The sequence below is a fragment of the Mastigoproctus giganteus genome, chromosome 7 (assembly GCF_048544385.1).
Source record: "Mastigoproctus giganteus isolate SK-2022 chromosome 7, ASM4854438v1, whole genome shotgun sequence".
Taxonomy (NCBI): domain Eukaryota; kingdom Metazoa; phylum Arthropoda; class Arachnida; order Uropygi; family Thelyphonidae; genus Mastigoproctus; species Mastigoproctus giganteus.
Window position 1 is genome coordinate 67,073,023 of NC_143581.1, and position 21,960 is coordinate 67,094,982.

Sequence of the window (21,960 nt, forward strand, 5' to 3'; positions counted from 1 at the left end):
AGAATATGTTCGGGCCCCTACTTAATTAATGAAAATTGCAAAAATAGGAGACAGCCAAATTGCCTTGCCTGCCTACATGGTAGCTACGCCACTGGCTGTAAACATAACCAACTAAGGGCCCTAACCGTCCCATTATATAGGTAAGTCATACTAATTCCAAAATAAACAATCAATATAATAATCAACATTACCATAATATCGTTACTGAATAAGGCTTACATCGAAAGGCACGTTAACAAGGGGCTAGCGCCTCTCAATATATGCCATCAATAACAACATGAGCTATTTGTTTCTGCTAGTTACATGCCAGCCTCACCATATTCATATATAGTATACATAATAGCTTTAAGATTAAATTTTAAATTAAAAAAAACATATGTTATATGATAGTTATTACAATAATATAATTATCAAAACTACATTTCATAATACAAATTATATATATATATATATATATATATATATATAATAATTTTGTTCTTTATATAGAGGTACTAAGTAAACGTCAATTATAGACCACCACAAAAAAATTAAAAAGATACTGTACACCTTTTTATAATGAAATAAACATAATTTAAAAAATAATAAGTTTATTTAACTTAAACCCAAATTACGTGCACCCTGGAGTGTTGCTGCTGCACCCCTGTTGAAACCCACTGCCTTAAGTATTTGAAATTTGACGCAACTGATGAATTGAAAGGAGAGCAGCTTACTTTCAACTGAAAAACTATCAGGGATGACTGTAAGAGAAACGACCAATTTATGAAACATTAAAAGTTTGCATTCTACAAACATTGTTTGTAGAATGTCATTATTCACATGCATTCTACAAACATTGTTTGTAGAATGCATGTGAATAATGACAAAGCTTACGTTAAGATTTTTTGTTGAATTTTTGAAATTTAAGAGCGAATCTGAACTTTTACAGATTTTGAATTTAATAAAATAGCTGAATAAATAACATTTGAATGAAATAAAATTATTTTAAAAAAATTATTATATCATTGGAAGAGTTATTCCAGAATTCCTTCCCCTGGGTACATTTTCTCGCCCACCGTGTACAATTATTATTTAATCAGTAAATAAATTACATTAGCTTCACACGCAGCATTCTTATGTTAGAAAGACATCATAGCAAATTATGCAACAAAATACTCTCTGGTGGACATATCTTCAAAATTTCATAATCGTGAAAGACCAACGTTTTCTGTAAATCTGTATAAAGCATACAATTAAACTGGTTTATAAGGAAAGGGTTAATTCAGAAGTGTAGAGTAGGATTCTTCGAAAACCTTCGTTCCTAGCCTTTGTCTACGTGTATACTCCGAAGGTCAATGTTCATGTTCATGTTATTGACAATTATCCTTAAGTACAACTACGCTCATTGCGAAAAGTTATTCGTAACTGTGGTATAAGATTAAATTTTAATCAAGGTTATTAAGGGATTTTACGATTACATATACAAGACGAGTAAACAAGGAAGGTGTGGGAGGATTTTCTGGCTAATGGGATTAAAAACTTCAGTACAGTACCGTATATCGAAGAGATGAATCACCAAGTTATGGTTAGAACCACGAAAATGAACTCAAGGTCACCACATGGGATTAGTGATGTAGGCAGTGAGAGTGAATGCAGATATTACATTAACTACTTTATTATATTACAGTAATTAAAAAAAAAAAATACTGAAATTCTGTGTAAGAACGGCAACTTCAAATAAATTGAAATCACTAAAGACGGTGGAGTTGGTCTTTACAAACCTTTAGAACTAAAATAGACTGCTTCTGGTGGATATGAGTCCATATCCGTATCTGTATGAAATAGGGTTCCACCGATCAAAAAAAAAAACCTAAAAACACCGAGGTATATTCTTCGGATTTAAAATGGGCAATCAAATTGTGTCGATCCCAAGAACATAAAATTCATATTAACGTTGAAATTAATAGTAACCCTCCATTATATAGATATTTTTTGTGTAATAATTGAAAACAAGCTACAGTACCTCTAATAATTCGAAAAAAGTAACCAAGATTTTTGTGATGAGCCAGAACAGCTCACTCATCAGACCTGAAAAATCATTTATGACCATAGAAAATATCACTACAATAGACAATAAATATGCGTATACATGAACGTTGATCAGCCTTCAGATTGAAATAATTAATTTGATAGTGTGTTTGTAGCAGTAAGATTATGTTATTACTGTTATATCATCTTTTTCATGTCCTGAAAATTAAATTTTTGTTAATTTGTGACGGTATATATGTCGATGGAATACAGTGGCGAAACTATCTTACCACCAGGGCTGGATTTAAAATAGTGCAGTGGCGCAATTAATCGAGAGTTCATGGTTTGGGGTGCAGGATCCAGGATCCCGCTGCCTTATTTTTATGGTCCCTAAATTTAGGCATGCCACTGGCTTACCTAAATCCGACTGGTAGTTTTTACGGTTGTTGAAGAGCAATCATAAAACCCAAGGAGGGGGACGTTCAAGAATTCCTTAGGGGAGCTTAGAATTTGCAGTTTGTTACTGATGAGACAGTTGATTACGCCTGAAAATTTTTTTTCAACAAACATTCGCCATTCATGAAATTAAGAAGGGACATTGCATGCCACTAGTATTTTGAGTAATTCTCAATGAAAGTACACATGCAATAATTTGAAAGTTATGGCTGATTTTGTTCAATTCACATAACTATATGTAGAGTAATGATGAAATAATAACCTTGCCCATTTAATTTATCGCTTTTATGTAGACGAAAAATTCAACAGTTAACTGTCATAAACGAATATAAAGACGCAAATATTAAATAGCAATTCTTTAAGATGGAAATTTGGATAAATGCTTACAGAACTGCAAAAAAGTAGGTGACCGCTATACATTCGGTTTTGTCGAGGTTTAAATAAAAATGTATCATATTAACACCATTTTTAGATTATCTGGTGGAAAACTATATCGATGGTGATTCTTGACTTCCTCCAAAATTATGGGTTTGTGCTTCTACCACTTCAGAAATAACCACAAATCGTCATAAATCTATTCATCCCTCTCCTCATCCGGATCATATTGAATTTATCGATGACATAAAAGAATTTCGGATGAAAATGTATATTAAAACAATAAAATAGTATTCATGTGCCTCAATCCAAAAAACTACAGAGATCATCTTCAATATGCTGAAAAAATTGACATCATTGCTCAAAATTAAGCACTTGTTTTGAGTGACCGGGTTTCAAGCTGTGACTGCTAAATACGGTGCTGTTTTTTGTATTCTCAATATCTTGTAAACTCCTCTGACTGTGTAGACGGCCTGGAGTATAAACAAATGTATTTTTTAAAACCGGTAAATATACGAAACTAACATTTTTACCTGTTTAGTGTTATGCAATTTTATTGAGAATAATAAACTTTTTGGAAGGACGCTGTAATATATTCAAGAATTCCGAATAATTTTTATATAACATTTGTTTGCTAGAATTAACATTTAATCATGGCTGGAGGTATTATCTGATGCTGTTGTTGTTGTTTTAGGGCTCAGCGACTTACCAAATTGCGCTGTTTTGCATTATGTCGCTACAGATGTGTTCAGTCTTGCATGTTGTGTGGACTGAAAAAAATCCTAGAAAATTCCTGCAGAATAGCGGCGACGGACTCGAACCCAGACCACTACAAACGAGTAACAAGTGGCGAAATCACGACAAACGACCCTAGCTGGCGCACCAGCGCGTATTATATATGGATCGGCGAACGACCGAAGTTTCCCTAATAAGGGGAATTTATCGACAGATCTGCCCACATTATAGATTTATTAAAACAAGAAACTGCCACATATTTTTTAATGTCATTTTGTCGTTATGATTCGCCCTAATTAAATTAATTGATGTATTTTTTATTATATATTTTTAAAATTCGAAATGACTGTTGGCAAGTGGACATATACAGTATGTTGGCATTTAAAGTCAATAATAATAATAAAAAAAAAAAAAAAACTCCACCAAGAATTTCTCTAGTTCTTCCTTGAATTTATTCAAACCATCCACTTCCACTACAACAGATGGAAGCCTGTTCCAACAATCAACCACCCGCTGGCTGAAGGCAAACTTCTGCATATCTATCCTGCAACCATCCTTCCTCAACTTGAATTTATGGTAAGAGACTTTCCAAGATAATCAATACAAGAGCTAGAAGGAAATGTAAGATGCTAAAATTCCGAGCATTATCCTTAGGTGAAACTGCAACAGAATTACCACAGTGTAAGAGAAACAGAAGTATAAAAAGGTTGAAAAAACAATTGCTGCCAACAGATTTGGAAAGAGCGCAGAAGGCTGAACTACCATTTGAACAAGCAGGTTTCCTGCTCTTAACTATTTCAATATTAAATCTGGATTATTTTGTGAGATGGGCTATAATTTTTAATTACGCTGCGGAATATGTACAAAGCGAAAAACATATTGCAACACCACGTTTATAGCGTGTATGTTCTTGTTGCCACAAAATAATCAGCATCGTCTGTTTTGGAGGAAAAATAAAGGTTACGTTGTTTCGAAGAACGGAGTATAATTGGCCGCATTGAATGAAAAGGAAATTTCTCAATTCGTTATCTAGTGGTTGAATTATAGAGGTCGCTGCATGCTATCTAATCTCGGGCCCTACAGCCGTCGTAGTGGTTTCTATACACTTCGCTGTTAAATGAACCGGTAGGCAGACGACGTCTTGCCGAGGAGTGCAGAGGTTGGCATCGTGTGGAGTTGTATGGCCGGCAGATGGCTGTAAGACGTGGTGGGATTTCTTCTACTGAAAATTTGCCTTCTTTAAAACTACAAAAGCAATGAAGTAATTATCTGTTACGCAAGGGAATTTTGTTTGTTTTTACTTTTGGATTGTAATTTTACGTTCGGTAGTGGACCTTCAAAAAATTGCATTTTCATAATTGGATATTTCGTGGTAAATAAGCCGATGTAAATTTGTTTGCAAGGAGAGTGGAACAAAACATTCGTTTTGCGTTCCATATGATGGCTACAGCTGATTTAACGACAGCAGTTGAAATACATATGTCTCGTAACTTCATTACATATGAGAGCGAAGCCGAGGAGAAGAGGGATTTGGATGAAACAGGTATGTGTGATTGTTGTTTTCTTTCAAAAGGCCCACTTGCCTAATAAACAAAAACAGGTTTTTATTTATTAGAAATAACACTTGAGCTGCTTGAATGTTTTCCTCTTTTTTTTTTTTTTTTTGTTGTTGAAAGCCTTTCACCTTTGAAGATAAACTTAAAAAAACAACTCATCTATGCTTCTAGACTTGTTTTAGCTTAGAAGTCCGAATAAGCTTTTAGGTGGTTTTAATTGCTGAACAACACTAAATTGTTAACTGCATTAGTACTGTACTGATTAATTCTTTTTAACCCCTTAATCCACGCACTCGTGCTACTGATGCTTTGCTAGTGGAACTACTGCATTATATGCAGAATTGTGTCGACTATAACGCAATCAGCCTCATTTTAGTTGAAGGAGGGGGGGGGGGTTCTTTAGATTACTTCATTTGGCATCTCTTGAATATATATATGAGAGAGCGAGCGACATACGTACTTCTGGGTTGTCAGTTCGGTTAGTAGATGAATAAATAATGCAAGATAAATATTTTTATTGTACACTATTTATTAGGAATAACACTTCAATATCCTTCTTAATTAAATATCATGTTAGTAAAGAACAATTCGAATTTACGCATTGTAACTTGTTTCCCATTTATTTCTTACTTAATGTATTGTACGAAAACACTGCAGTGAATTCTAATCGATCATTCTGCCACTGTCTGTTCATTGACTTTGGAATTCTCAAATAACGTACTCGCACGACGTTCTAACATGTAGATCGCTTGGTAAAAAAATTGCAATGAGGAAGGAAATTTAAACAGATATTGCAGACCGAAACTAGAATTTAACACACAAGGCGAATGTGATGTGCGCAAGAAATGGCATAGATTATTAGATTATTTCAGTGACCCTAGGAACATTACTTATATTGCCCATCACGAAATGAGACTGGTTCTAGGCAACCATCAAATTGATCTACAGATTCTACCCTGAAATTTTGCAACCAAACGTTTAAACTACTGTTTAAACGTTTTGTTGCAAATTGTTATTTGAGTGAAACTTCTAGTCTTCACTCAAATAACAATTTTTCAGCTGAGTGATGGAGATATGAATTAGAGATCTATTGCTTAATAGAGGAATAGCATTTCAGGATATGGATGAGGAAAATCATCTTATTAAACGTAGCACCCCTTTCTTATATCTATGTTAAGTGTGTTAATATTAACAACTACTGCTGTTTTATCATGAGCTGGGACACTAGTGAACTGTAATTTAGTTTGGGAGGTTTTCTTTTCCCTTTTAGGGTCTCCTGAGCTAAGAGACCCTGGGTTCAGTTGCATAATACAGTGATACATCGCTGTTAGCCACACATTTGTAATTTTGTTGGTGCAATGGATAAAATCAGAATAAAGAGCAGGATAAATTGGATAAGTATTCTTTTCTTCCACTTTACACCATGAGGGATTTCAGGGGTGTCACAGGTTTGGTGTAGTTTTTAGTGGAAGTAACAAATTTTGTAATTGGGGGATTTTTGTGCATGGCAGCTTCATACTGTTATTTTGCAAAAATGAATGCATATAGATGGTTGGAGTTTTTGGAATGCATTGTTAGGAGGAAGCTTCATACTGAAATTAAATTGGAGAATGGGCATGCCAGTCTTTTGTTGTGGCATTGGTTTGCTGATTAAATGAAACTGTTTTGTGGCACTACTTGGAATAATTTCCTGTCCTGTCGGTGGCACTGATACCAAAACCTGGCTAGAAACATTTCATTTTTATAAACCAAGTTTGGTCTACTGCTTACTATCCTGTGGGGGTCAGAGAACATTTTTTCTCCCAGAGAGGGAGGGAACATTTCCTAACTGCTTGTTGCAGGCTGTTTTTGACAAATAACTTTACCCCTTTATCCCCACTCTATCCTTTCCAAAATAAATTGTATACTTTGCAGCAAAGCATTTTGTCCTTTTCTTCAAAATTGCACCAAATTAGCAATAGTCAGTTCAGAATGAGTGCTCCTATATTTATTGCCAGCACATCTGTTAAAGTTATTTAAGCTTGTTGCACTGGTATTAATATCCCATGCATTTAAAACATTGTTGTCCTTAGCATGTCCTTCCAATATTAAGACTTGCTTTGGCCTTATTAAAGAGTCCTTCAGTTGGGAGAAAGTGTTGCTTTGCAACTATCATCACAAAAATCTCTGCTGCTCTTATTATATAACAAACTTGCTGTCTTTCTGTTTACATCCTATTGTGCCATACCTTTTTTAATCTGCCATTACAAAAGCTACAGGAATAAACTCAAGAGATTAAGACCATCAGGCCTTTGCCTCCTTGAACTAACACAGAATTGGAAGGTTACTTTTCTCAACAGGCAATGACTTACTGTCCTGTTATGACATCATGGTGGTCCAAGGAGGTTGTTGTTATTTGGTTTTTAGGAGCATTAGCAACTAAAGCCATATTGCTCCGGGGATATGCAGTGGTCATTCCCTGACCTTTCTGCATCCTCCGTATTTGGTGGTCACGGGCTCGAACCTCAGTCTAATCAAGCAGCAGTGTGCTATACACTGCCGCTCCTGCCCACCTGGCTACGGAGGTGCCAGTCCAAGGAGAGTGAGTATACTCTCCTTGTACACTATAAGGCTTCTGTAGCTGAGTGGTCAAGAGTGGGAGTGCAGTAGCACACACTCTTTGAGCAGACTGGGGTTCAAGCCCCTGACTGTTAAATATGGTCGATCTGCCAACCCACACTGGAACAGCGTGGCAGATTATGGTCCATTTTTCCTGCAACATGAATCATTGAGGAGGCTTCCATCCTGCAGTGGCTTGATAATGGCTGCAGTTTATCTTTTACCTCCTTAACTTCTCAATGGACTTTTCTCCTCTTGATGATGTGAGACAGTTCCATGTATTTCATATTCAGAATTGATTTCTTTCCATTGCATCCAAATTGCATTCTGCCATTGGAGCACAGCTGTTTCTCCTCTGCTATCATATCAGCATCTTTTCCATCTGAAAACAGCAGCTTTTCAGTAGAATTACATGCAATCAAATAAAAAAAAAAATCAGTATTTACCTCTTCCAAAATGTGTAGTTTACATTGACTCCCATAGTTAAATCATGTCATTGCATGGTTTGTCCTGTTTTAAATAAAACCAGAAGCCTGCTACTGTAGCTTGAAGAATGCTAAATTGGTCCCCTTTTGTTGGATTTTAGTATGTTCCAGGAACGGGGGTAATGACCAGGTTGACAAAGCTGTTCCCCCCCTCTGCCCCTGTTCCAGTCTGTGATTAAAATCTCATCATATAAAGAGCATGCCTCTTATGACGACTCTATGGCACACTCAAACCAATAATAAACTTTATCAATTCAAAACAGGATCTAAATTTCGACACTCCAGCTTTTGGATGATGATAAATTGCCATTGCATGAATGGTATATACTTACCTGATTCGGCTCGGTCTACTCATGGGCGATATCTACCTCAGTGTTCACTTTGTTCAGATTTTCTAACAGTTAGATATTCTTTTTGGACCCCACTATCAATTGGATAGAACTTCAATCCTTTTATCTCTGGATAATTCTTGAGAACCAATGACACCATATCATTGGCAGTGAGGCAAACATTATCAAATTTTTGTTTTCTGAAACAAATTAGAGCATTTGACCAATTCTGAACAGGTTTCTGTGATCAAAATGAAGTAGTTAAAATTTATAATTGTTTTATAGAACAATTCTCATGGATAAGTTCATTATAGCCAGGGCACTTATGTGCCACTAAACTCCTGTAACACACACATGCCAGAGTAGAACCCGACACTAGCTTTACTCAGTTCGGATGCACTCTGGTGTGGGACATCTGTTGCCTCTGGTGATTGTTTGAAATCAGATTTCAGCTGAATAAGGAAACTGTATACTGCTTTTTGAAAAATATATACACAAAGGATGGGTGAAGGGTGTGCATTTAGGGAACTAGCAAATTACTTTAAATGATCTGACACAGAGTAGCATTGGGGATGACACTCTGTGTGAGTGGATGATCTGCCTGAAATATTACCGTTTATGTTGGATAAGATTCTGAGAAAGCTAGTTGATGTTAGCAACAGTGGGTCATAGAATAGGTACAATGGCTGTTGTTTAGGTTTTGGATTACCCAGACAAGCATCAGAGTGTGAAGACTGTATAACCTGTTGGTATGCTGTGTTCTCAAAGAAGAATTAGTGACACTGCTAATTCATCTTTGGTACATTCATTATTAAGAAGCAGCATTACTAAGAAGAATTACTACATTATTAAGAAGCAGCGTGCTGGACGCAGTAATGACAGTCCCTACTTACCTTTGCATTCTAAACTATCCAACCTGTGCTGTCTGAAGAACTTCTTCCCAAACAACGCAGTGAACCTTTTCAACTCATTGACAATAGACCCTGTGAAATACTCCGAAAGCAAGCAGTACAGAGTGAAGAGCATCTCAGAAGCGCACTGCTTACTTCAACTATAATCTTGACAATGAGTGAACTTGTAAACAATATTGTAAATATACGCACTTGTGTAAATATTGTAAATAATTGTATTCGTGCATTTTTGTACACTCTTCTTATATTGTAAATACTGTAAATAATTGTAATTTTTGCTTTTGTACACCCTTCTTATATATTGTATATAATTGCAATTCTTGCATTTTGTACACCCTTCTAGCCGGTCGGCTGTGTATAAGGGGTGAAAGCAAACACTTGCTATTTTTTTAATAAACGGATTTTAATAATAATAATAATAATAATTAGTAAATAATTGGCAGAGACTGGTTTTTTTCTGACATTGTATGTGTCAATTCCTCTTCACCACTGAGGGCCGACGACCCTGCTATGTTATGAGCCTTGTGAGATCTTAACAATAAGACACATTTTAACTGAATTCCTGGATTTTTTGTCCACAAGTTTGTTTTAGCACTTTTAATCATCTAACTGAGCCTTATGCATTTGATCAAATTTTATCTCACAATGAGTCTCTGAAATCAAGTTTTTAAAAACTATAAATATATATATATATCATTGTGTGCGATTTTATTTAAAATTTTTTTTTTATATATATATACACGTGTATACTTAGTTCTGTTTTTATTCATGTTTTTGCTTTTGTTTGTAAATTTTTTGATGCAATAACCTTATTTATAGGTTACCTATGAATTCTTTTTGCCTTTAACTTTGACTTGGTACATTAGCATTAGTAGAGGCATTTGATGCAAGAAAGCAAGCATATGCAGCATCAGCCAAAAAAAAAAAAAACCCCCTTCCACTTCACCCCTCTGTTCGTTCAAAATACCTGTCCAGCTGAGCCTTAAACTTATTTAGGCTATCAACCTCCACCACAAGGGATGGCAGTCTGTTCCACCAACCAACCACCCGCTGGCTAAAGGCAAATTTCCGCACGTCTATCCTACATCTGTCTTTCCCCAATTTGAATTTATGCCCTCTCAGGTGATTTTTCTGAGCTAGAGGAAGAATCCCATCAGCATTGAGCATGCTTAAACCATTCAAGGCTTTATACACCTCTATCAGATCACCTCGCTGGTGCCTAGTCTCCAGACACTGTAATTTGCAAAACTTAAGCCTTTCTTCGTAAGAGCACCCCTTTGTTCCATTCACTAATCTTGTTGCCCTTCTCTGTACTCATTCCAGCAGCTCTACATCCTTCTTGAAATGAGGCCTCCAGACCTGCATACAGTACTCTAGGTGTGGCCTGACCATTGCCTTATACAATGGAATAATCACCTCCTTATCCCTGCTGGAAAAATTCCTGTATATCATTGACAATACTCCATGAGCTACTCTTGCAGCCCGTCTGCACTGCTCAGAGAACTTCATATCTGCCTGCACAATCACCCCCAAGTCCCTTTCATTCTCTACCACTGTCAGTGTAGTACCACAGAGTTGATACGTTGCTCTGGGGTTGCTTTTTCCCATGTGTAGTACTTTACATTTGTCAATGTTAAACTTCATTTGCCACCTCTCAGCCCATCTGCTCAACCTTTCCAGATCCTGTTGCAGCAGCATAGTGTCAGTAGTGTCCTTGACAACCCTGCCAACCTTTGTATCATCTGCAAACTTGGACATTAAGCCCGATATACCATCATCAATATCATTTATAAATACAGAAAACAATAATGGACCCAACACTGAGCCCTGAGGGACTCCACTAATAACATTAGTCCACGATGAGCAGTGTCCATTGATTACCACTCTCTGTCTTCTCCCCCTCAACCACCCCTTTATCCATAGCAGCAATTTGCCTCCAATGTCACACTGCTCCAATTTGTGTAGCAGTCTTCCATGTGCAACAGTATCAAAAGCCTTTCTAAGATCCAAGTATATAATATCAAAGTTATTCCCTGCATCCAGTTCTTTTGTGACTGCATCATCAACCTAGACATCATGGTCTAGGTTGCCAATCTGCTGTTAAACATCAAATCATTCATTCATTTGCATCTCATTTACAGTGACTTCAGTGAAATAGAAACTGAAACGACAGTTTCATATGATTATTAAAGATCATATGCGGCTGTTCAGCAATTTGGTAGTGGGGGGGACAATTTAGAGTTTTAGTTCTGAAGTCATTCTTCAATCAGTCCAAACTATACTGGTTTTACCGAACATTAACAAGTGGAGAGATGTTCTTCAAGAGGATATTGTGCACTTTGATTTGTAACTACTCACATAGCTGCCACAGAGGTGTTATGGTATCCATGCTGATATTTACTGGTATTTCATAATTAAACATAAGCCCTAGGCTGCCTTGTACCATATGGATAATAATAATAAGATCAATCTATACCTCTGGGATAGATAAATTTTCTTATGGATTTTATTATGAAAGGGCCCTTGTAGTTAATTTCTTGCATTGAGGAAACTGAAGCATAGCAGTTCGTTTGGTAAATAAATAAAAGATGCTGCTGAAAAAAATCTTTTATTTATCTAAAACCAGTTCATCTTATTAGAAGAGTAAAGGATGTTTGGTTGTTTTGGTAACTATAAGTGAAAAACAAAAAATTACTACTGAATTTATTACTACTTTCCGTGAAAGTATTGTCACACTGATTTATTTGGAGACTAGAACATAATATCAAGAAAAAACAGTATGATAATTTTAAACAATTTTTTGGTTAGTTAAATTGGCATAGTAATTGCTCTAATAATGAAGAAAAGTTTTTGCCATACAACTTTTTTTTTTAAATATATATGTATTCCATTTATTTTGGTTGACCTTGGGAGAAAACCTGTTTTATACTGGATAATATCATCTCTAATGTTATTTCCACAGTTGTTTTGATGTGGAGAAAGTGCATGCATGCATGCAAGGATAGACACAAAGATGTTCATCTAACAAACCTGCTTATCTTTATCTGAGAAGCAGGTTTGTTTCCTTTATTTATAAAAGGCAGGTATAAAACTGCTATTTGATACTAATTAGATTTCTTAAAGTAGCTTTATGTATTTATTTATTTTTAAAAATTTTTTTATTTTTTACTGATAATTCAGTATATTGAAAGATATTAAACTAAGATTGTACTCACAAATTACTGCAGTGTGGTGAGGTTCATTCTATAGATTCACTTCATTGTTATTTTAGGATTTTGCAATCCAATTTACTGCAGTAATTCTATTTTATTATTTGGTACAATATGTGTTATTTCAGCAATCTCCACATCCAATCAATAAATCCTTAGTCATTCTGTCAAGGTTTTTCTTATTTTTGGCATGGTGAATTTATTAGCAAGACTGAATTTGCTATAGCCAACATTCAGTGTGTGCAACTGCGGCACCACATTGTGCATGTGGGAATTTATGCAATCAAATAAAAATGCTCCCATTTTTATTCATTCTTGTTAAGCCAATGCACGATTTTATAATTTAGAATACTTTTATTGATAAGTAAACAATATTAAGAAAGAGAGAAATTAAAAAAAAGTTGGGACTTCTTTCTTATTTAGAAAGTAAAATTGATTTAGAGTTTACTGTTAAGAGCGAATTATATCATTCATAAATTTTTTTTTTTTTTTTTTTTTTTTTTTTTAATCTTTGGTTTACATCATTATTATACATGCTTATAGGTGGTGATGTGCACTGAATAGTTAATATAATGGGTATCTTTGCAACTTATTTTTTGTCATATGTTTTATTTTTTAAAATATACAGTGTGGGTAAGGTGGTTGCCTACAGCCGTCTACCTCATTTGAAGTTAATGCAATAGTGTATGAGGTTCATTTTTAAACCTTTTTTTTTTTCTCAATTCATTTTTATTCAGTGCTCAATGAACCTTTATTCAATTTTGGATTAGTTCACTATGGGAATTCCTCTGCATGGGGTCCTAAGCTGTTATTCTCCCCCCCTTTCCCTCCAATACTTAATTTGATAACAATAACTGTATTTTTACTTAATGTATTTATTTACCCAAAGGAGTCGACAGGTGACTTCTTAGGATATGTCTAGTTAATGCTATTTCTCTAATTTATTTTCAAGGAACATACAATGTATTTTGTTAATTCTGTAACTTAAAGAATTGTGCTGTGTTCACTTTGAACAAATTGCAATGAACCAGACTACTTTTTCTAGGGTTGCAGATGGGTAATTAATTACAGGACATTTTTATCTAGTGTGTTTGTGTGCGTGGAGGGGGAAGCTGGGATGATGAATAAGGTGATAACTTTATTACTAAAATATTATAAAAATAATAAAAGTTAACTTAAAGTAACAGTGAAAGTTACTTGCTAAGCTCACTTCATTCATTAAATTTAATTAGTTGAAAAGCTTGGAAATCCTTTTAAGAATAATTAAGATTAGTGCATACCTCCCTTGATATGAGCTTTTTTACTAATTTTTTAGTAAAAAATTAGTAAAAAAGCAAGATATGTTCGATATTTGCTGTTAATCTTGAGCAATTTTTATTTATTTATTTTTAATTTGTTTTTCATCGTTGAAAATATCAGCAGGGTGCATAAAAATTCCTCACGGGCTATAGTTGTGGAGACCACTGGCTTAGAGCATGGCATGTATATTGCACATGTGATCAGTGCAATCATTCCCCACAGATCCACAACTTATGTGCTGGAGCCCCCCCATAGTAAGGGGGTGCTCAAATAAGACTTATTTGATCTTTACCAACTTCTTTAAGAAAGTGGAACTCAAGGACTCTGTGCTGGGTGCCTAAAATACGAGGTTATAAAGGAAATCTCTTGCGTTAATAGTAGTTAATTAATTTATGAACACTGAAAACAGGGAAAACAAACTTCAAACAGTGCAATTCATCTTAGAATCTTACTGGTGATCTCAGTATATTCCAACTTGTACAGGAACTTATATGAAGGTCATAGAAGGATTTTAAATTACGTAACATTGTTTCTTTTTTTTTTTTTTAACTTTTTGTACTCTTCACTTTTATCTCTAATGCTTTTCAACAAGCCATAACCTCCCTTCAGTAGTATATCAAAAGATTACCCCCTCCCCCCAAACAGAATAGAGCTGCATACTGTACTGTGTGGGGATTGCTCATGAGCATCCTTGTGGTCAGAAAAGTTAAATGTTTCAGGGGTGTCCTGTAAAAGAAACAAAACAAGGTCTCAAGTGCCTCCAGACAGATATGGGTTAAGTTTTGATATAACCTAAGTGTCCCAGCTCATTTGGCAATACCTAGGTACGCTATATGGAGACTAACTGGATGACACTTTTTTTTTTTTTTTTATTTTGGTTGTGCTAGTGGTTTTGTTTGTGAACAATAATCTTAACAAAATCATTTAAATTTCCTGATTTTTATATTTTTTTTCTTTTGATTATGTTTGACATCTTTTTGATGTCTGCAGTTGGAAGTTGCTATGTAATTTTGGTATCGATTTGAAACCACTAAGCCATCCGAAAATGTAACTATATTAGGATGATTTGATTAAATTGAGTGAAAGCTTTCCCATTCTCTGCTATTGGCCTTTTCTGACTACATTTCAGGTAGGAATCTTGCTTGTTGATCAATATGATTATATGCTAGGTAATGCAGTAAGTTTTGAACATTTTAATTTCAATACAAAGCCCTCTACTAACTTTTTTTTTTTTTTTTTAGCTGTATCATATAAAAAGTTCTCTATAAATTCCTTTGTTTACTAATGGCAGAGAGAGGTCACTTTATCATAAAAAATATTAAGAATATATATACAGGGTGCTCATCACCACACGCTTATACAGACAAAATACACAATGGATCAATGTGGTTTAAGCTGTCAATGCTACTAAAATCCACCACCAACAAAACAGTTTAATTTTTTTTTTTCTTCACATGATATATTGTTAGGTTCTTAAGTCATTTATTAGCATAAAAGCTTATAGTTGCATGCTCTATATACATGAATCCAATACATCTGCACTGTGAGTACAAATCTTGTCTTTGGTAATCACTGCAACGTTTTGCTTTTTGACTATTGGCATTAACAAATACAGTAGAACCTGAATAAGTTTTCCAAGGGGAGTGGAGGTTTAGAACTTCTTATGAGGGAAAATGATCTTAAGGGTATGAAATATTAAATACACAAATAAAAACAAACTTACACATACTTAAGTAAAAGATAATTTTTAAGTACTATTTCAGAATTTATAAATATTTTACTCTGCCTATGGGAAATATTTTTAAACTGAGGATTTCTAATTGCTTAACGTTCTGTTCATTAAACTCATTAGAAAAGCTGAACAGATGGGCTGAGAAGTGGCAACTGAAGTTTAACGTTGACAAATCAAAGTAATGCATATGGTCACAAGTAACCCCAGAGAAATGTACCAACTGTACAGTACTACACTCAGGGCGGTAGAACGAAAAAGACATGGGGGGGGGGATAACTGTGCAGTCAGATATGAAGTTTTCTGACAGTGCAGACAAGCTGCCAGAGTAGGTCATGGGATCTTGTCAATGATATACAGGAATTTTGCTAGCAGAGAAAACGTGATTATCCCTTTGTATAAGGCAGTGGTCAGGCTGCACCTTGAGTACTGCATACAGGTCTGGAGGCCTCATTTTAGGAAGGATGTAGAGTTGCTATAATGAGTACAGAGAAGGACAAGATTGGTGAGGGAACGAAGGAATCTTCAAAGCAAGAAAGGCTTAAGTTCTGCAAATTGCAGCGTCTGGAGACTAGGTACCTGTGAGGTGATTTGATTGAGGTGTATAAGGCCTTGAATGGTTTGAGCAGGCTCATTGCTGATGGAATTCTTCCTCTTGCTCAGATTACAAACCTGAGGGAGCATAAATTCAAATGGAGGAAAGACCGTTGTAGAATTGATTTGTGGAAATTTGCCTTTAGCCAGCAGGTAGTTGATTGCTGAATAAATTTTTGGAGTGAATGGATGGGTGAAATGGTTTTTTTTTTTTTTTTTTTTTATATATATATATATATATATATATATATATATATATATATATATATATTAATGCTGTATATAATAAGATAGCACTGTAATAAGTGTAAGAACCAAAATTGAAAATTTAGTTTTTCAACTTCTCTTGAGCTTTTTTTTGGAGAAATTGCAAATTACAGTAGTTTCATTATTGCTAAGATTAACAGTAACTTTTGGCATTTTTGATATAATAAAAATGAACAATGCAAAGGTTTAGTTATAAGAAATTGCTATTTTGTAGTGATTATCATTCCCGGGCCCTCAGATATTGAGGGCCCGGGTGCATGACAGTTTTTGACCTTCCCTTTCCTTTTGCCATAAAATGTACCACACAAACAATTTGATAGGAAAAAAAAAATATATTTCCTTACCTTCCGTTGTGCTTGTCATATGCATCTCAATAGCAATATACTGTGATAAATATATAACTCTTACAACACCACTGATTAATATCACTCTTCTTTGGATATAATTATTTCACACATTACATGCGTTTGTGCATAATTTTTTAGCGTCTTCAGACTTAGATAATTGTTACCTAACAAGTCAGGCAGTGTAATGCAAACATCGCCAAGTACCGTTAACATTGAAATCAAAATGTTTTTTTTTATTTATTATAATTAAACTTTTCATTTGTTGTTTCTTTGGAAGGAGTTATTCCTGACTTCTGTTGATTCACAGGAAAATGTTCCCAAAATATCTTGGAAATATATAAAAATCCATTGTTTTTTTCTTTAATGGGGAATGTTTTGAACAAAACTGATCTTTTTCATGTCAATGGAATCCAGAACCAGTGATCAGAGAGATCGCCCACCTCAAGGTCCATATACGGTAAATTGGAACAGATACTGCGTATTGTGATATTAAGTTGTGTGGTAACTATTTGGTGAAGGCTAATAAAATAGTGGAGATAGTTCGGGATAAATTTAAACATATTCAATTTCTGTCAATTACGTATTTATTATTATTAGCCATATGGTGGAAGGAAGCCTGAGTGAGGCTTATGCTGAATCAGCCAGAAAAAAAAAAAAAAAAAAAAAGTACAGAGAGAGAGGAAGAAGAATATCCAGCTAAGGACCCTGGGTGTGCCAAGCCCATACTCACCAGTTGAAAGTGAATTCATTTGCTACTGTCTGAATCACATCCAATTTAATTAGACGTATTGCGTTCTACCACTTCAGCTTAAAGTAATCCGCATAATTTAAACAACAAACGGGTGTCTAGATTACCTGGAAACACCTGAAAGCACCAATTTATTCTATTGGCAAGGATTATTTTAGGGATTAATGACAAGCAGGCAACGGGAAAGGCGGTGAGCCCCTGGGATTTTTTTTTTTTTTTTTTTTTGCTTCCCTCTCCCAAAAAAGTCTGGATTCGTCCGTTTTTTGTTACTCATTTGAAAATATTCCTTATTATATTTGGGGGGGGGGGGAGCTACATCTACTATTCTAATCTCAGGAAAAAAATATTGATTAATTACTACTGGACACCTACTTCGTTAAACCCTTAGATATCTCACCGCTTTTCCCGTTTCCTGCTTGTCATTAATTCCTAAAATAATCCTTGCCAATAGAATAAATTTGTGCTTTCAGGTGTTTCCAGGAAATCTAGACACCCGTTTGTTGTATAAATTATGCGGATTACTTTAAGCTGAAGTGGTAGAAGGCAATACGGCTAATGTAAATTGGATGTGATTCAGACAGTAGCAAATGAATTCACTTTCATTTGTTACTGTCTGAATAACATCCATCAATTATCGACTATACAGTAATTATTACCAAATTATAAGAATGGCAAAATTTATTGAATTTCATATATATTAAATTAATTACACCTATTTTATAATTAAAATTAATTATGAACATTAAAAATTACTTGGACGAAACGATTTTAATATTTTAGCATTTTTTCCGTACACGACTGGTAAATGGTAGTTTATAAATATTGTCAGGTATGTAAATCCGTTATGTATTCTATGAAATAGCTGATACTTAAAAGTACCAACGTATGTGGGTTTTGCGGACCTCAATAACAGTGCACAGAAATCCGTTGAAGCACAATATTTCCTCTTATTAGATATAATTTCTATATTAAAAATGAGCAATGCAAAAAAAAAATCTCAAGCCAAGAACAGTACTGGAATATCCAAGAGATAACCTTCCATCCTGCACAGAAAAGTACGTGATAGGGCTTATGGGTTAAATCCCATATCAGTTCTGCATTCGTGGAACCGCGATTTTTAGACCACTCTGAATTTTGGAAGCTATCAGGAATTACATAGAACCTCTCTTTTTAAAGAATAATAACGAGATATCTTCCCCAGGGGTATGAGTTTCTTACTGATGAAACTTAATATACTAAGTAAGAGATTTAATTTAAGAAATCATTTAAGTAAGAAATCAAACTTAAATCTTAGGTTGAGATCAATCCAGAAGCTTTATATCTTACTGCTTTACATTTCATAAAATGTTAAGCAATCAGGGGTATTATTTCCCTTATTTTTTTATTATTAAAATAAAGATATATAATTATAACTGCCACTCAAAAATAATATACTCAAAAATACTTGTAAAATTATTGATTTGGGGGGGGGGGGTTCTGCACCTTTTGAAAACAGGCCTTGAGCTTCCGGTTGCAGATCACAAAACTGCAACACCTTAGCACTCCTCCACCTGGGATCGCTGCTACACTGGAGTAGCCTAGCACTATTCCATTTAATTGTCTTTGTTGAACGCCATACTGGACGCTCAGTTAGTGTTGGAATCGATCAATGTTGATAGTCGTTCGTGTTCGGCAACGGCAATCTGACTGCTCGCGGCTATGTCGCGAGAGTCTGGAACCCAACGCGGCCCCTTTAATACTGGGGTGCCTGACGCCATTTTTCAGCAGGACAGCACAAATCGCACGGTTTTTTTCCCAAGTGTCTTCGTGATGTGGACGTTACTGTTTTAGCCAGCCAGGTTCCTGGAATTCTGTCCCATCGAGCACGTATGATCTGTGAATGGATGCCATCTACACACCACGGATAACTGCATGACCAGTTGCAAGAGGCTTGGTGAGAATAACCGTAGGAGGCTGTTCGACCTGTACGACTAACTGCACAGATGCAATAGCTCAGTGGTGGATTTGCATCACATTTAAAGCATTTTGCCATTTAATGTGTTCACACACATTAGTGTCTGCAACTTTTATCATGTGCTTCTTAACTCAATGGTTATGATTCTTTGTATTCCCGTTCCTTCAGGGTGTTGCAATTTCAATGCTAAAGTGTACAACTATCAGCTGTTATCATAGCACACGTAATTCACCAAACTTAACATTATTTGGAATACTTAATTGCATTACTCGTATGTCGGGTAGCTTGTCCCCATAAAGTCGTATTCGAAGACATTTCAAATGAAGATTTACCAACGTAATAAATTTACATATGAACAGTAAATGTATCGTGAATTGTTTTTTCAAACAAAACATTTTCGAAAGAAATCTACGCAAATATCTTTTTTTTTTGCCTTTTATTTTAGCGGCTATTGCTAGTATTTGAATATTATTTTTTCGATTATTTATAACTATTAATGGAAAAAAATATTTTTGCTAGAATATCGAAATTCTGCTAGAACTTTTCATGGTTTTTTTTTTTTTTTTTTTTTTTCCTCCGTGGCCGGTCGATTTTAGGAAAAAATATAATTACCTTCCTTTTCGGAATTATTACCCAACTATTTCGGGAAGGGGGGGGGGGCAATGGAATATCTCTCCACCTGTGTTCTTGTTTAAAAATTTGAAAGCCTGATTGAATTGTTAATATGGTGCATATTTTAAAATATCACTCCCTGCCATTCTTTTTCGGATTGTTAGGAACAACCTTTGGTGGGGTAGGGAGATTACCCCTCATATAACCATTGTTTTATGTTTCTGTTGGACTTTTTTTTCCGGGAATTAGTGATGCTAGATTGTAACCCCTGCTTTCCACCTAGAAGTGATGATAAATTCATCTAATCCTTAAACAGGTCGTACTGTAAATCCCCCTAATTGAAAATTTCAAAACTTTTTCAGAGGCGTCGGTTTTGGCTGTCCTAACTTTTTTTTTTTTTTTTTTTTTTGGCTCGTTTTAAACATCCTGTATTTCTTATTTTATCTTTGTTTTCCTTTTTTCCCGTATCTGCTTTTTAGTTTTAAGGTTTTTAATTTTTTTCTTTTATTTTTTAAAATCTATTTTTGTTTTTTATCTTCTATTATCATCATAATAGTGATGAGGAAATGCTTTTGCATTGAAAGGTGTGACATTTTGTTTTTCTGTCAATAGTTCATGACGTCGATAATTCGTGACGTTTTTTGATTTCAGATTTTGGAATGTGTACTGTTTAGCATGCTGTTAAATTTACATAAGGCTCTGTTTGCGTCTTTTTTAAAAATACCCATCAACCTGTATATTTTGGAAGGCTGTAGTTAACGTAGGCATTGAAATGGGGATGAAACGACTTGTTCCATATAGCCGAGTAGACTAATTGTAGAGTTCACGCTTGTATCATGTTTGGCATGTTTATTAATCAGCTGAAGCTTTTTTTGTTCTGTCAATAGAAAGAACAATCCTTTTCCATTTGAACATGGTGGAATGTCGCAAATTAAAATAGCCCCAAGGAGAATGTAATGTCAAAATCGTGCAGTAGTAAAACAAGATTGCTGAAATTTCATCTATATTTATAGTCAATCTTCACACATTTAAGTTTCACGTCTTCGAGTTTCCTATTAATGTGGAATAAAATAAAAAATAAAAAAAAGACCGGGGTGTGATAAGAAAGCAAAGGTAGGGGTGAAGTTTCCGAGACGTTCAAGGTCAGGAACATTTGTAAAATGTAAACAAATAAAACACTTAACAGATTAGATTTCTTTTTGTTATCCGATTTACGGATCTGGAGATCGTCGATACGCTTGATAATCGAGAATGTATGGTATTGTCAAAAGTTTACTTTTGCTGGAACACTACTTGTTAAGGTAGCTATTTAGAATCATCTTGTAGATTATGCTTCACGGCCTCCAGTAGACAACACTGGCATTCGTGGAGCATAATGATAGAAAACAAACATAATCACCGTAGCAAAGGGTAAGCCACTAGACATAAGATTTCAATATTTCTACAGGGTAGGAGGTGCAGAAGCACGGTATACCCTTCTAATTATAGGCGGGGGGCTTACCCTGTGTGGGCAATGACGCCCGAATCGTTTCTGAGAGAATGACATCCCGGAGAGTTCTTGTGCGGATGGGGATAGACTTTGGACATTGCCTACTTTTGCATGGATGTGCCTCATTCTCTGTGCAGTTACTTCGATACTATGAATTGTACCTGTAGTACTGTATATATGGTTTTGAAAATATACGGTAGGGTTGCCCGAATTTGGCACACTGCCTGGTGCTATAAATTAACAAATTAAAAAAAAAAAGT

General features: G+C 35.0%; 1 protein-coding gene across 2 annotated transcripts in view; it reads left to right on the forward strand.

Moving 5' to 3' along the window:
- Positions 1-21,960, forward strand: part of LOC150082973 (cerebellar degeneration-related protein 2-like) — a 187,962-nt gene that overhangs the window by 51,187 nt on the left and 114,815 nt on the right. Inside the window, exon 1 of one of the 2 annotated variants that reach the window (XM_090377703.1) lies at positions 4,699-5,116. The exons of the other annotated variant lie outside the window; for it this stretch is intronic. Within the exon in view, the coding sequence (XP_090233829.1) occupies positions 5,011-5,116 (106 nt within the window). The 5' untranslated portion in view covers positions 4,699-5,010. Of the gene's footprint in view, positions 1-4,698; positions 5,117-21,960 lie in introns of those variants that run through there. 2 annotated transcript variants of the gene reach the window in all.